Source organism: Hyperolius riggenbachi, chromosome 4 (genome assembly GCF_040937935.1).
Source record: "Hyperolius riggenbachi isolate aHypRig1 chromosome 4, aHypRig1.pri, whole genome shotgun sequence".
NCBI lineage: Eukaryota > Metazoa > Chordata > Amphibia > Anura > Hyperoliidae > Hyperolius > Hyperolius riggenbachi.
This window is the reverse complement of record NC_090649.1, coordinates 369,859,663-369,876,917: the sequence shown is the minus strand read 5'-3', so window position 1 is coordinate 369,876,917 and position 17,255 is coordinate 369,859,663. Positions and strand designations below refer to the sequence as shown.

Here is a 17,255-nt window from a genome sequence, read left to right as displayed (position 1 = left end):
AGAGGCGCAGTTGTGTTTTATCTGGAGCTAACATATTGCGCTATGGACATTTTTATTGTGTTTTATTAAAGACCATTTTATGACTTGGATTGGGATATGATCACTGATATCCTGAGTGATACAGATATGATTATGCGAGATTGCCACCTGCATATGGTGGTGTACATCTGGTGAGCCCTTTTGGTTTATAAGGTGGTGGGCACCACGAGTGAGCACAGCGTGTCACCTGCACTAGAGTTGTGGAGCATACCAATGATTGCATCATAACAGTATTACGCTATGTGAGGTTGTCTGTTTTACAGGACTGATAATTTGGAAGCGCGCAGTGGAGTGCATCGCACCTAATATTACAGGTTATATACTGTAGGTAGCTTCCCCCAGTGTAGGTTATATAGGTAGCTTCCCCAGTGTAGATTAGATAGGTAGGTTCCCTCAGTATAGGTTAGATAGGTAGGTTCCCCCAGTATAGATTAGATAGGTAGGTTCCCCCAGTATAGGTGAGATAGGCAGCGTCCCCCAGTATAGATTAGATAGGTCGGTTCCCTCAGTATAGGTTAGATAGGTAGGTTCCTCCAGTGTAGATTAGATAGGTAGGTTCCCCCAGTATAGATTAGATAGGTTCCCTCAGTATAGGTTAGATAGGCAGCGTCCCCCAGTATAGATTAGATAGGTAGGTTCCCCCAGCGTAGATTAGATAGGCAGCTTCCCCTAGTGTGTCATCACAGGGGGTGCTGTAACCAAGACGACGGATGCCACGGGGAGGAAGTCGGAAGCACATGGAAGCTGTGCCTGCGGCGATCTGAAGACAGGTGAGTTTTTAACTGCCCGCTCCGCCCAGTGCCCCCTCCTGCCACTCAATAGATCCGGGGCACCATGGCAACAGGTTCCAGGCCACCATGGCAACAGGTTCCAGGCCGGTGCCCCAGATCAAAGGCCCTAGCGACACCCCTGCACCTTGATGTTTGGTATCTTTGTGTGTCCCACTCTCAACATGAACCAAAGGAAAGACTTGTATGAGGATATCAGAAAGAAAAAAGCAGGGGGAAAGCTATTAAATAATCTGTCTACAGTCTAAAAATCTAACACACACTGCTAAATACCAAGTAATAGCTTAAAACAAAGCATTTGAGTATTCCACGTTTGCTTTCTATGAGCTCTTATTTGAATCTCATTGATCTTCTAGGAAGGGAACTGAACAATGCAGTCTGGAGAAAACACCCTTCAGGCCCCATTCGCACCAAAAAATGAAAACGCAAGCGTTTTGCCTTTTTGTGCGCTTTTTTTTTTTTGCTCCCAACGCTCCACTGCGCGCTGCGTTTTTGTAAAAAGCGCTTTTCTAAGCACTTTTTCAGAGCGGTTTTGTAATTCACTCCCTGGCGCAAATCAGGAAGTGAACTCTTTGACCTGGAAAACAATAATTACAATGTATTTATTCCTAAAAACGCGAATGCAATCGCTGCACAAAGTGTTTTTGTGAGCGTTTTGCATTTTTCCTATAGCTTCCATTATAGCAAAAATGCCTCAAAAATAGTACAGGCACTGCTTTGCTGAGCAGATCGGAAACGAACCACTCAGCTGTGAACGCTCTCATAGGGAATCATTGCACATGCGTTTTGTGGGCGATTTTGAAAATCGCTTGCACTTGAAAAAAGGTGAAAAACACCCCTAGTGTGAATGAGCCCTTAAATTTGTCACCTTGAGTTCTGGTTCTTTTGGCCAAATCACCACTTGACAGTTGTAGATCTCCTATTGAGAGCTACAGTATGAGCTGTCTTACAGTGATTTCCATTTAGCCACTTGCCGACCGCGCACTCATAACTCGCGTCGGCAAAGTGGTAGCTGCAGGACCAGCGACGCACATCTGCCGGCTGCAGGCTAATTAATCAGGAAACAGCCGCTCGCTTCCTGTCAATTCACGGCGGGGGGCTCCGTGAATAGCCTGCGGGCTGCCGATCGCAGCTCGCAGGCTAAATGTAAACACAAGCGGAAATAATCCGCTTTGTTTACATTTTTACAACGCTGCTAACAGTAGCAGCGTTGTACTAGATCAGCGATCCCCGGCCAATCAGCAGCCGGGGATCGCTGTCACATGACAAGCAGGAGCCTGTTAGAGACTGCACAGGACAAATCCGTTCCTGTGCAGCCTCCGATCTCCGGGGCAGGTAGGGAGAAGAGGGAGAGGGGGAATCCTGTGGTGGACGGGGCTTTGAGGTGCCCCCAATCCCTGCCACCCACACGCATGCAGGAGCGATCAGACCCCCCCAGCACATCATCCCCCTAGTGGGGAAAAAAGGGGGGCGATCTGGTCGCTCTGCCTGTTATTTGATCTGTGCTGGGGGCTGTAGAGCCCACCCAGCACAGATTTTCGAAATCAGCGCTGGTCTTTAAGGGGGGTAAAGGCTGAGTCCTGAAGTGGTTAAAGGCTGTGCAAAAAAAATATTAGGCTATGGGGTCCCATAATTTGTGCCCATCCCGTTTTCTGTTATTTAAAATATCCTGTTGAACCTTAACTCAAAGACAGTCAGATTTTTGTTAAATATGGATTGCGCAGTTGGCAGTTTTAATACAAACTATATGCAGCTTGGAACTGAGCCAGTCAAATGCACTTTATACTGATTTGAATGGTCCCAATTCTAAGCTGCATAAAATTTGCTCTTAAAAGGCCACTCCAGGGAAGAAAGTAAACAATTAAAATATGACAGAGCCGACAAGTTTTGGACTAGTCCATCTGCTCATGTGGGAATTTCAGGGTCCTCTTTATTTTCAAAAGCATTTCCTGAATGGCAGTTTAATTGCAAACATAGTAAGATACCAGCCAGCCTCCCTGCTCACTTAGGGCTTGTACACATTGACAACGGATGTCGCCCGTAGGGGATCAGCACCCTTGGGCAACATTGTTGAGCCCTGCTGCACACGCGTGTAGCTTACAATGTGTTGCTATGCGGGGGGAGATCACACACATCACAGAAGACCCAGCAGACAGGCAGATGAACCAGAGGATGAGACAGAAGCGTAGTCGAATTAAAGTAGAAGTCAGTTAGCACACAGAGCAATATGAAAGCACACCCTATGCTGAACAGGAAGCTGAACAACATATAGGGTGTGGCGCCCAGGCAGGAAGGACTTTTATAACAGAAGCAGCCAATCAGGGAGCAAATGCAAACCACACTCACCAGACCATTAATTGATCCAAAGTGTTCTAGGTGAATTTGGCTGCAAGTAGCTGCCATGCAAAGCAGATTCACCTGGTAAATAATTAGCCAAATGAGAACCAGGTAAGCTTGCCGTAATCCCTAAAGCTGTCAGTGGGTGACAGCAGCAACACTCCTCCTAGTTCTCAGTGGGACATATCAATGTAGAACATAACAGGAATGTATATGAGTGCGTGTATGCCGGTAAGTTACTGAGTTCTGATTCCTAACAGTCAAAACAGTCACAATATTTTCTGTGATCGTTGTTATGGGCAGTGTGATTGCAACTATCAGCCACATAGTGAAATTGCACAAAAATCGCAAAGTACCGCACTGGCTATTTTTGCGTGCTCCCATAGACTACTATCTAAGCGTAAGTGGGATTGCTCTTAAAGTGGATCCAAATTAAAAATACAAGATTTCAGAAATAAAATCTATTTTATAACTTATAATAATAAATAGCAGCCTTTTTTTCAGCTGCATGATGACAAATATAAAATAAATGGGGGCGACGCATGTATCCTGCGCAAGGCTATTGACTTTAATAATCTGTAGAATCGCGAGTGTTTTGCTGTCTGCGGCAAAATGCGCACAACCACGTCTGGTGTGTTTCCTGCCAAATGGCGCATGTGCACTTTAAGGAAGGGAACACACTTGCAGGGCCGTTGTCACCTGCAGTTCCCGGGTCCCTGTCAGTTTTTGCGTTGTGTTTTAATGCAAACGTTTTTCTGTGAATGCTTCATCATTTTCGCGTTTGCGGTGGCATGTACTGTATGTGAACATGGTGCGGAAAAAAGCAGAAAGCTGTGCGATTTGAAAACGCACAGAAAAAGGTGAACGCATTTCCCATGCAAGACTATTGACTTCAATAGCCTGAAGAATTGTGCGCGTTTTGCCATCCGACGCAAAACACGCACGAGCGAGTCTAGTGTATTTCCTGCCTAAAGGGAACGACAACGTCCGTCCTAGTCCCTCCAGTAAGCAACAGCAACCCCCTTAAGCCTGGCCACTCGCCACCAGTTGGAAGCTACTGTGCATTTGCGGCCCCGAGCTGCATGCACCCTGATCGTGCTCCCGTGCCTTTGGGCAGTAGGGATTTTTGTTCATGCGCAGAACATTCCCAGGAGGGCAGTGAGGAGGGAACAGGATGTGCAGAGGGGCAGGTAAGTTGAACTGCTTTAAAGAGACACTGAAGCTAGAATAAATCTCGCTTCAGAGCTCATAGTTAGAACCCCCCGCGCAAAATCAACGACCAAATTGGCCGTAGATTTTGCTGCTCCTAGAGGCAGGGCTAACGGCTGCAGCCCTGCCTCTCAGCGCGTCTATCAGCGGTGCATCGCCACCTCTCCCCTACCCCTCTCAGTGAAGGAAGACTGAGAGGGGCGGGGGAGAGGCGGAGATACGCGCTGACAGAGGCGCGTGGGGCAGGGCTGCGGCAGTTAGCCCTGCCTCAATCAGGGAGAGATCCCCGGCTGCACGGAGGGGATTTCGGGGGGTAAGGGACCCCCGTTTAGCCGCAGGATAGCGGCGTTTTAGCAGGGGTACACATGCCCCTGCTAACTATGAGCTCTGAAGCGAGATTTATTCTCGCTTCAGAGTCTCTTTAAGTAACCTGCTAAAAGTCCAAAAGTCAAAAAAGAGAGAAGGGAAAAATACATTTAAAGCAAACCTGTGAGGAAGAAAAGTTTAACAGATAGTAAGGTGTGTGTGTGGTGAGTATCCATTATTTATTTCCTAATTCACTTCAGGTATGCTTTTAATTATACCATAAGTTTAAGGCATTGTTTTGATCTTTGGTCTTTCTAGTAATGGAGCCTAGAAACATTTTAATGATTTATGGTCAAGTTGTGTGTTCGCTCTCTAACAAAGGAAAAAAATTATGTTTTCCCCCTTTGTAGTTCCTTTCCTTTTGTAATTTTCAAACATCTTGTGTTTGGCTTCCAAGTCCAACATGTTGAATGCCAAAGTCAATAACATCCAGTAGAAGATATGTCTAAACCTTTCTACTAGATACTGGTTAAGAAGAACTTTAAAGGGACCCTGAACAGAAGGAAAAAATGCCATACTGAACTTACTTGGGGCTTCCTCCAGCCTCCGTTGTCCGTGAGGTCCCTCGGCGTCCTCTGGGCTCCCTCTGTTCTTCCGCTGGTGGCTCCATTAGCGTGTGACTTGGCCGGGAGTGCTGTGCATACATGCCCATTTCACTTGCATGCACGTCGCGGTGGGCATTCTGTGAATGTGTGGTTCAGTCTTTTGTGAACTGTGCATGCGCAGAACGTTCACGACATCTGGCGCACGAGTGAGATGGGTGTGCAGATGGGCTACCCATGCGCAGTCCTGGCCAAGTCTGGCACTAACGGAGCTGACCAGCAGAAGAACAGAGGGGGACCCAAGGACACAGTGCACTGGAAGAAGCCCCAGGTCAGTTCAGTATGGCATTTTTTTCCTTCTGTTTACGATTTCTTTTAGTGTATTCATTTATTTTACCAAAAGTAGGTTCTCTAGCATCTCTTTAGTGATAACTTTTTACATCTGACGTCGTATTCTTATATATAATCACAGCCAAAAAGAGATAATGTTATGTGTGAGTAAAATAAACCATGAACAGGCTGTAGGATTCAATATGACCACAAATCTATACATAAAACTGTTAAACATATTATTTTATACGCTCACCCTTTTTATTCTGTTTATAGAAACAGTGGAAAAATAATTTTGACAGGCAATATGCTGCAAAAAAAATAAAAATAAAACTAAATTAAAATGACTATACAATGGAAAAGGTGCAAAAAGCAACACTATTTTACAAGAAATTAAGTTAGGTAAAGAGTTTTAGTTGCCTTAAAAGCAGCGGCATTGCCTGGCTTTTCACTTGCAGTGACAAAGTGACAAAAATAGCAGGAGAAATACACTATTTAAATCTTCTGATCAACATGCTTTATAAATAAGGAAACATAAATTGTGCTATTTAAAGAGGAACTTTAACCAAGGATTGAACTTCATGCCAATCAGTAGCTGATACACCGTTTCCCATTAGAATTTTTTACCTTTTCTTGAATAGATCATCAGAGGGGTCTGTATGGCTGATATTGTAGTGCAACCCCTCCCACAGTGTGATGTCAGGGGCCTGGTCCTAACAGTTTGCTGTCTGTGAACCTTATTGCATTATGAAAAAAAAATGCAACTGCCAAGCAAGCAGTATGTCCCTCTGAGCATCTCAGTAACGAACATTACGTACACCTCTCTTGGTAGAACTAAAGATGTCACCACCAGTGATACATTTCAGAATGTAAATTAGGGAGAGGAAAGATTTTACAATGTGCAAACACTGACTAAATAATCTATAAATGAATATTGTACAAAATAAGAAATGTATATTATGTTATTTCACTACAGTTACTCTAATTACTGTTTGTTTGTTTGTTTGTTTTTGTATCTGGTCCTTTTATAGTCTTTATTTCATTGCATTCGCTTTTACAGATGTAGTGAACCTATGTCCAAACTTTTATGGAGTGAGACTTCAGCCTGAGTCATAATTTGTCTTGTCCCTTCCTCCCTGAATAAACTGCTTCCAGCTGTCACTATGTCGAGGCAATATGATATTGGTGACAGGATAACTAGTCATCATACTTCAATTAGACTAGTATAACTCTTCCAGTGACAGAGAGAAACCTCACCGAGGGTCTTCTTTGTGAAGAGTATTTATGCTGACTTTCAATAGCACCCACTTCCAGTTCCATTGGAACAAACTTTCATTCTCACAAACACTGAAGAAGGTAAAATCAGTGCACAAACTTGTACTCATCAGAGATTTACCACCCTGATTTATTAGACCTATAGTCAATTTCTACTAATCACGCTTTAACTTGGTAAGCACATTTGTGACAAAGGTTTACTTCAGCCGGTATAACGGTTTTCGTGCACATAACCAATTTTTTTTAATCTTGCATGCTGTAGTTCTGTAGTCTCCAAAACAGTAAATAAGTATTTTATATTTAAATATTCTTTACATTCATCCACAAAGCTTCTTTTAACATTAGGACATTAAGTTTGTTAACAGAAGTTATTATATCATAGACACGAAATACAAGAGACAAGGAAATATACAGCCATTGAAAATGCATACCTGTAAATATGAAAGCATGCACAATAATCACAAAAGTCAAATTAGATTAAAATATAATTAAAAGTGTTACATATTTTCAAGTAGTTTCAGGGAAAGATTAGTACTTAACAGGCATGGTTGGAATTGCCAAATTCTGAATCCAGCCAAATTCAGACTTTGGTCTGGTAATCCTGAGCAGAATTGCACAATGTACACTAAAGTCAATACTGACAACTTTAGTAGATGCCTGTCACGCCCCCCACCTTCCCAAGTGAAATGGGTATAATGTACTCTTTACCCATTTCCACAAAGGGTTCATTTGTGATAAAGACGCAACCGTTCTAAGTCCCTTAATATTCTTAATTATCCATAAGTATTTACTTTAATGATGCCCATATCCTTGGAAATTATCCCACAGCAATACCCTCTAGTTCTTTATTGAAGATCTCCACCGAACACACCGCTGCTGCACTAGAAGAGGAAGCTTGGCAAAAGAAACTTTGATTTTGCCACCTGGGTTTTACATTGGTTTTTACATTGACCAGTGGGATCTGTGAAAATTAAGGTATCCCACTGATCAGTGAAAACTCCAGCGGCAAATTCACAGATGATTTTCCTGGGATTCCCCTTAAAGTGCAACAGCAGTGACCGGCGTTGAGTGGCAGGAGTTAGCAGAGCAGCGTGTATGGGGGCACCAACGTGTGTCAGGCGCTGTGGGGTAGGGTAGAGGCTATGGTCTTGGCTGGGGAGGAGGGTGGTGGCTCCTGGTGGCAGTGCACGGAGGGGCCAGGAGGCTTTTTCTACTAAAATATAGCATGCCTTAGCACATTTAAAGGTGTTTTGCAGGGGCTGGCTATACTTTAGTATAGTGAGTCCCGGCCACATGGAGCGACATGTGCAGCGGTGTTTGGCAGAGATCTTTAACCAAGTCCAGAGAATTTTGGTGTGGGATCATTTCCGGGGATATTGGCATGGTAACATAAATTAAAGGTAAATATTTATGGAAACAGTTGTAGAAATACAGCTCTGTCCCACTTACAAGATGACGTGCCTGGCTGCTGGAACACCACTCCTCTTGCAATAGGAAAGATCAGCCGGCACCACCAGTAAATGCTCTTTTAAAGATTTATTACAATTCTGTCATCATTACAGAAATGACGTTTCGGAGCTAATGCTAGCTTTATCAAGTTTAATGACAGCTCCCGGTGCTGGCTGATCTTTCCTAGGTAAGTATTTATGGCTAATGAAGAACAATGAAGATCTTTTATGTGATTTTTTTTTTTAATTTCACTTAAACTTTTGTGGCAATGGATAATGGATACATTGGTACTCTATACCCAACTCACGTGGGCGGGGCAGGGGGGGGGTGCAGGCATCTGGCGGTCCCCTTGTTAAAATGTACCCCCAGATTCCACCATGAGCCTCCTCCTGGACACCAGAGGTCGGAAAGAGCCCTTTGTCCATGATATGAGCTTTTCAAAATGTATTTTCTGAAAAACTACAAAATTTAGAATTATGCGGAATTCTATTACTCATCCCTTAGTGCTTATCACAAGTTAAATGGATCTCTGACTGTAAAGTTGTGATTATGAACTCTAAATACATTCTGAATACAAGTTCTCTGGCATTTAAGTCCATAAGGTTTACCTGGTTTAAAACAAAACTACTGCAAATGCTTAGTCAAATATCTGTTTTCCATGCTGATTCATAAAACTTGAGATTCTCCTTACTCGTGCTATTCAGATTCTTTCCACTGCCCTTAGCAAAACTGTCACATATCAGTTTCCGCCATGAGATCTCTGCTGTTTCATTTCAAGGCACCAAGTCCACTGTGAGTGGTTTGGACAGTTTGGAGCTTGGTGAGCAAGTGCTCATGTATTACCAACAGGGTCGGTTCTAGACTTTTTTCTGCCTGAGGCAAACTTATGAGGCTGCCCTCCTACCCCCCCGCCCCCTTTGATTTGGCGTAATTGCACAGCACTCCACAATTTACTCTGCTTCATTTAATGATCTCACATGACATGCTGCAGCTCAACACAATAGCACACTGGCTGGCTGTGAGTCTGTGACAAACAAACTGCTCACCCTCAGCCACTCCATTCCTCCTCAGTCAAGACAGCAGTGCCACCTCCTCTCTTCTGCTGTGCAAGTCAAATGAAACACTGCTGCTCTCTTGCCTCTGCCCTCCTCACTCACTGTCAGACTCCTCACACAGCACAACAAGCTGCTTTTCCCAAATAATGACCTCTTCATCTTGCTCTCCTCTCACTTCTCCTCCTACTCTGACTGCATGGTGTTAGTGTAAATACAGTGCAAACATGTTGCCCCTATAATCTCTGTGCCCGATGCAAATGTTTCACCTTGCTTCCTGAGAGAACCGGCCCTGATCACCAAATAAAAACTAGAGGTGGACTCTGGGTCATTCCCAGCAGGTCCAGCAGTTCTGACACAGTACCTATCTGTAATTGTCATTAAACACAAAAGTATTAGGTACACATATTTGCAAATATATCATAATCCTTAGACGTTGCTTTAACTACTTAATGACAACCAGACTTACAAAAACGCCCTGCTAGAGCCTCTTAATGGCTCCAGGACGTTTTTTATAACTCTAACAGTGCTGCTGCCGCTGTGCGCGTGCACGTGTGTGCTCCCGCACGTGCATGCACCCGCGCATGCACATGAGATTAGTAAGAGAAAAAAAACACCATAGAAAAACTTCACCTTTATTTCCAAACAACATATTGTCACCATACGTTGTACTAGGGACATAATTAAAATGTTGTGATAACCAGGACAAATAGGCAGATAAAATGTGTGGGTTTTATGTACAATAGCAGTGTTAAAACTATAGGGGATGAAATTAGAGAAATAGTGTATTTTTTTCATTTTTCCTTGTTTTTTCCTTTAAAATACATAGAAAATAAAGTAATTACTGAAAACAAATATTAACCCCAAAAAGCCTAATTGGTGGTGAAAAAAACAAGATATAGATCATTTTATTGTGATTAGTAGTGATTAAGCTATTGGCAAATGAAAGGGATGAGCACTGAAAAGTGAAAATCGCTCTTGTCCCTTAGGGCCTGTTTCCACTACACGCAGATCGGACGCAGATTGAAAGCAGAATGGATGCAGAAAAAATGACTCCAATTAATGCCTATGGGGAAATCTGCATCAGAAAAACTGCGTTTAGTGGAAACAGGCCCATAGGCTTTCATTGGAGTCAGTTTTTCTGCATCCAATCTGCGTGTAGTGGAAACAGGCCCTTAGGGTAAAAACCGCTTTAGGGTGAAGTGGTTAAAGGGAATCTGAAGTGAAAATAAACGTATGATATAATGATTTGTGCGCCTAGTACTTCTAAGAAATAAAACATTAGTAGTACAGATATGAGTCTAATATTGTTTCCAGTACAGGAAGAGTTAAGAAACTTTAATTGTTATCTATGCAAGAGTTTCTCTGAGCTCTGCAGACAGCCCTGTATTTTTCACCACTTATCTCAACTGTATCTTATTTGTTTAAGTTTTTTCTGCAGAGGAAAGTACAAAAGGGCATTAGCCTGCTCTGTTTCATCATTTAACCTCCTTGCCGGTCTAATTCCAGCCGGCAAGGAGGCAGCGCAGGACTTTTTTTTTTCTTTAAATCATGTAGCGAGCTCAGGGCTCGCTACATGATAGCCGCTGAGCGGCGGCATCCCCCCACCCACTCCGATCGCCTTCGGTGATCAGAGTAAGCAGGAAATCCCGTTCAGAACAGGATTTCCTGCAGGGCTTCCCCAGTCGCCATGGCGACGGGGCGGGATGATGTCACCGACTTCATGGACGTCGGGACGTCATAGGGAATCCTGATCCACCCCTCAGTGCTGCCTGGCACTGATTGTCCAGGCTGCGCAGGGGTCTGGGGGGGGGCGGCTCGGCGCGGCGGGTAGCGGCAGCGATTGCGTACTACATGCAGCTAGCAAAGTGCTAGCTGCATGTAGGAAAAGAACAATTATGCAAATCGGCCCAGCGGGTTCTGAGAAATCCTCCTGCGCAGGTTACCCCGAGCTGAGCTCGGGATAACCGGCAAGGAGGTTAAAATGCATAGGGCTCGATTCACAAAGCGGTGCTAACCCAGTTAGAGACTTTAGGCGTGATAACCATTGCACCACGCTGGTGAAAAACCAGTTTAGGCGTGATAAGTTTAGGTGTGATAAGTTTAGGCATGCTAAGTTTAGATAAGTGTAGATAGCATGCAAAGTCCCGCACGCGAAGCAGCGCCATTAAACTCTATGCAAAGTGCACCAGACTTTGCTAGCGCAAAACTTTTGATCAGCTGTGCACTGCGGTGCTAACGCAGTTGGTGCTTAAACTTATCATGCCTAAACTTATCACACCTAAACTTATCATGCCTAAACTTATCACACCTAAATTTATCACACCTAAACTTATCATGCCTAAACTGAGTTTAGGCATGATAAAGGGCTTTTCACCAGCGTGCTAACTGTTAGCACCGCTTTGTGAACCAGGCCCTTAGTGTAGTGTGTAAACTGCAAATATTAGAGAATGATGCAATGTTATTAAAAAAAAACTGAAAATAAAAATATCAGAATATTTTCTTTGGTACTAATGTTCTATTAATTATCCATACTACACAACCAATTCATTATGTCATAAGGTTTTTTTTCGCTTCAGTTTCACTTTAAACCTTCTGTAGATCCATGGTGCCTACATTAGTGTTTAAAAGCAGGACATGCATTGTAATAGATAAACATGTGAGACACTTCGAGTAGTCGACAGTTCACCTCTTCTGGGACAACAGCCCTGCTTAAAAACGTGTCTTCAATACAAGCAGAAGCAAGCAGTATTTGTTTACCATGCTTATAACCTTTAGTGAGAAAAACACCTAGACAATGTAAACTAACTGGGAATTCTGGATCAGGTCCAGCAGGCTTACCACAACACCTGTCTCTAATAATCATTAAAACACAGGCATTAGTTACCCCTTATTTGCAGATATACAGACATCCATGTAGGTTTTATCGCATATCCAGTGTGTCCCATGGTACCCATTTTTGGGCCTGATGCACAAAAGTATGTTTAAGTTCCCATGCGCAGGAAGCCATTAGCATCACATGCATTACCGCGGTAACTGCACATGGCAACTTTACCGTTCTTTAGTGCATCAGGCCCTAGTGTCCTAAACAGAAAATGCATTGCAGTGTATAAATATGGAGGATACATTTTGGGAGGTTCACATGTACTCATATTTTACCCAGCATGCTCGCTCATATTTGTTATTTCCACCAAATGTCAAGGTGTTAAGAGTAGTTTGTCATATGCGTATTTATGATAGGATTTCCATGAAATGAGTCACGGGCTGTTGCTTTGGTTAGAAAACATTGACCGAAGAAGAGGTGAACTACTTCCCATCAATCCAAACTTGGATGCCGACACACTTCAGGATCATCACAAGCTATTGACGGTAATATCTTTTGCTTTCTTCTTACTTTCTATGGAAGGTTTTATCTGTGACTTTTAGTGCTTCAATAACATTAAGCATTCATGAAAAAAAGTTATGTGTTCATTTTGTGTCTAATAATGTGTATAAATTACTGCATAGTTGCAAAATTGCACATACATTTTCTAATTCAGTCCTGCTAGATGATTCTAAACAGCTTTTTGGCTGTTGGCATAGTAGTAGTTATTTGTGATTGAATGGCCAACCTAAGACTCACATGAGGAAGGGTTAATGTAGCTGTGATAGATATCCCTTAACATAACTGAATATTAGACTACATTTGATTCATAGATTTTTTTTGTCGGAACTTATTTGATAAAATACCTATTGATGTTAAGTTGATTTAAATTACAGGAATGTGCTATATTGCAGCAATTTAATGAGATCTAATCTACATATTTCTCCTTTTCAGTTTTAAGTCCTTCCAATCTTGATTGATAAACGTGGACTCTGTTGCAATGAATCAGCAATTGGCTTTTTATATAACTTTGGAGGGGCTTACATTAGCAGAGTGTTGTTTTTGCGAATCTGATCATTGCCCAGTGCAAACTTAGAATTCCATCTTCCTAAAGATTTCAAAATCTGTCACAAGGAAGAAAGCAGCAATTTGGCATACACCCTGTCAATCTTCATGCTTGCAGTTTCTACAGTGCTCTTTCACATGCTGTTGACAGCTGTGATCTCCTGTGTTGTGACTGCTCTGCATTTATCTGAATGAAGCAATGTCTGGAATTCAGCTCTGATCTGTATGCAGGAGATCATGGTTGGTAGTGATGTGTGATAGAGCATCGAAAGAGTTGACAGGGTTGCCCATCTCTGTTTTGTCAAAATGTTCCTGGATGCATTTTGTACATAGCACTGCACTACATTGCCTGCATTGTTAACTGCACCCATGTCAGTGAATGTGGAGCCCAGATATTGGCAGGAAAGTGGCATTGCAGAGTGGTATTAAAGAGAGCCAACAATGGCTTATGCTATTCTCCTCTCAGCTTTCCATCTATATAGCAGCACAAGTCACACTATTTACTGTATTCTATACACTGTAAAATAGATGCAACAAAAACAGTGTGGCCCGATTGTAACAGCTGGAAGATATGGACAACCTCAGAGCCCATGTGCAGCAATTTGACTGCTGTAGAGGTCTCATGAGCTAGGAGCATAATCTGGAAATAAGCCAATTTTATCCATCCCTCTTCTGGCTTGTTTGTAATCAAAGTTGGTACTATTATGTGGTTTCATAATAACCTGATCAAAAAGAATTAGGTTCCATCCAGGAGAGCCTTCATTGAACCACATGACCAAAACTATGGCAAAGTTTACAGCACCCAACACTAGTGAACTAGATACATTGGTATTTTCTGGAAAGGTAAGTTTGAAAGAACTACAGTTGGTGCCTAAAGTTTAATGTCATCTATATTTAAATAATGTGATATAGTTATAGCACAGTAAGCTAGTTTGAAGAACAATCACCAGATCATCTGTCATAATATATATAGTACTTTCTTAGCACAGTAAGGTTATATTTAAAGTTTTAGACATTTGTCTTAGGAAAAGCCTGACTTTAGCCTTTGTGTAACAGCAAATCAAGCGTGAACTGCTGGAGTCTCAGCTGAAGGTGGCATCTCTGCAAGACATGTCCTGTCAATTGTTGGTCAATGCAGAGGGCAAGGATTGCCTAGAAGCCAAAGAAAAGGTACATGTCATTGGAAACAGGCTCAAGGTGCTCTTGAAAGAAGTTACTCGTCACATAAAAGAAATTGAGAAAATATTGGACATTTCAAGTAGTCAGCTGGTAAGTTGAAGTTGTTCTGTGAAAGTCACTCCGCATAACATATACTAGAACTGCTTTTAATCTGTATACTGCAATTCCACTTGTAACGTGTAATCTAACTATTGAGATGGATTACTGTAATTAACAAAAAAGAACTATATGCTTTTGGTATTCAAAATAAACAAGGACCCTAATTCAATAAACCTTTCTTTTGGAGATGTCTCATCAAAACACGTTTTAACAGTGTCTGATGTCTCTTAATAATCACACTATATTATGGTGACTTATGTGGTTATCATAAATTCTATATAACAGATTTCACATATTGGCGTCAATTCACCAGAGGTTACCAACCTATTTATCTCTTGGGAGGTAATTTACCTCCTGTGATATCTCCAAATAGCAATTCTCCAGAAGTATAGGGGAAAATATCGACAGAGAGAAATGCAAGAGATAAATGTGAGATAAGTATGAGATAAATAAGTGATAGTTAGTAGTTCGTTTTTCTCCAAATCACAATTCACCAGGGAAGAAAGGGGGTGTGGCCATTCGTTATTTTTTCATCTCTTTATCCCCTGAATGAACCTGGAGATATCCTGGTTTTCACACAGCAGCTGCTGCTGTGGAAGATGGAGCCTTTTGAGCTTACTCTGTTAGGCCTGGTGCACACCAAAAACCGCTAGCAGATCCGCAAAATGCTAGCAGATTTTGAAACGCTTTTTCTTCTTTTTCTGTAGCGTTACAGCTAGCATTTTGCGGTATTGTAAAGCGTTTTTGGTGTAGTAGATTTCATGTATTGTTACAGTAAAGCTGTTACTGAACAGCTACTGTAACAAAAACCGCCTGGCAAACCGCTCAGAAGTGCCGTTTTTCAGAGCGGTTTGCGTTTTTCCTATACTTAACAGTTCTTGATAATTTTACTGAGACAGAGGTGGTGAAGAAGTTCAGACTCACTCGTGATATGATTTATGATATGATCCGGCAGTAAAAGGCAGGAATACTCTGGTCAGGTAGTGGTAAAACTCTGCCTCCTACCCACAATGCTTCACTTTCAAGCTTACAGAGAGGAAAAGTATCCCATGTAAATCATTAATAACGATTACCTAACTCTCTGCTTTCTCACACTTTCCTCATGCATATCTCTCCATTATCCCCTGCTATTGAACATTTTTCTCTCTGTCCTCTCACACTGGTGAATTGACTCCAGAGTGTTAAAATACCTCATGAGATAAACTACCTGCCTTTTTTCTCTTAGTAAATCCTCTCTGGTGAATTGACTCCATTGTCTGCTTCTGAACTGTTATATTTGAGAAAAGGTTTAACTTTGATATGCAAATAGAGGGCATATTTTGTTACTTTTATCATCATTATGGATTTGTATAGTGCTAGCATCTTCCGTGGCACTGTACAATAGAGAATACACTGTATATGCAGTTACAAAATAATGGTGGGATACAGGTAATACACAACGTTAACAAATCACACAATCACAGTTTAACTAACAAATCATCTTATGGATTGAACATAAAGGTGGGAAATATGTGCCCAGATTACAGAGAATTAACACAGAAGGGGAGAGAACCTTCATTATTGGAGCTCACATTGTAATAGGCAATGTTGTTTTCCTGGCACACGCAAACCAAGCAGATTTCTCAGGTGACACCTATGGGAGGGCGGCATCACAGAGCTATTAGCACACTGCTTTCTGGATTGCTTATACAAAACTGCTAGTTCCAGTTCCATTAAGAAAGGGATCTATGGTCATTTTAACACTTAAATGGGCACTGCTGATTAGCATAATGAAAGAAGCTTTAGTAGCATACCAATTATAGGGTAGGTGTTATTAATTAAGCTGTTATTGTTTTACATTTGGTCTTTGATTTTTGCAGCTCCTCTGTATTTCCAGGACAATATTCCAGCCTATAAATATCTAACAATATATGTAAATAGTAATGTTTTTATAATGTGGCTCTACCCCCCTCCCCTCATAACAGTTAAAGGAAATGTTTTTTATTTGGTTTCTGTGAGTTTGGGATTGTGAGGTATATCTGGCCTGGTAGTAATTTGTGTATCCTTTATAGACATATTTAGAGAAAAGTAGTTTCTGTATATAACCTGTCAATGTGTTATTGGTCCCTGTCTAGCATTAGAGAAGTGGGAGGATATGTTAGAGTCGTTCTGCAGAGTTCATGATACACTGGAGCAGAGCCAGGTGGTTAGCAAGTAGGCCACAGGGGAGGGAGTTGCAATAGTCAAGCCATGAAATAATGAGGACATGCACAAGTCCTTCGTTTCTGTCCTGGGTAAGATGAGGGGCATGTGAATGAGATGTTCTTTAGGTAGAGGCAAGAAGAGGTGTATAGTGTGTCAATGTGTGGTTCCAAAGATAGAGTTGAATCAAGTATTGCACTTATGCAGCGAGCCTGGGTAACAGAGGTTACTGGAGTGATTATTTTTTATTTTGCTTTAGTTATGGTCTGGGTGGTGGCTAAGTGGATAATAGTCTTACTATGCACCAATTACCCAGTTTTGGAAATAAATATGTAACGTGACTTTTGAGCTAGCTTAAAGGATATATGAGGTGGGTTGAAAAAAGTTTGACTCACTTTGGGCTTCTAGCCCCTTGTAGTCTCTGTGTCCCTCATGCAGCTGCACAGTAGTCAGCTGTTCATTTCATAATGATCCATGACCC

General features: G+C 42.0%; 1 protein-coding gene across 16 annotated transcripts in view; it reads left to right on the top strand.

Annotated features, from left to right (window-relative positions):
- The window catches only part of SYNE1 (spectrin repeat containing nuclear envelope protein 1), a 707,535-nt gene that overhangs the window by 675,110 nt on the left and 15,170 nt on the right, over nt 1-17,255 (top strand). For all 16 annotated transcript variants that reach the window (XM_068232018.1, XM_068232025.1, XM_068232014.1 and 13 more), the window contains 2 exons: nt 12,628-12,756; nt 14,372-14,584. In XM_068232018.1, coding sequence (XP_068088119.1) covers nt 12,628-12,756; nt 14,372-14,584 — 342 coding nt within the window. The remainder of the gene's footprint in view (nt 1-12,627; nt 12,757-14,371; nt 14,585-17,255) is intronic.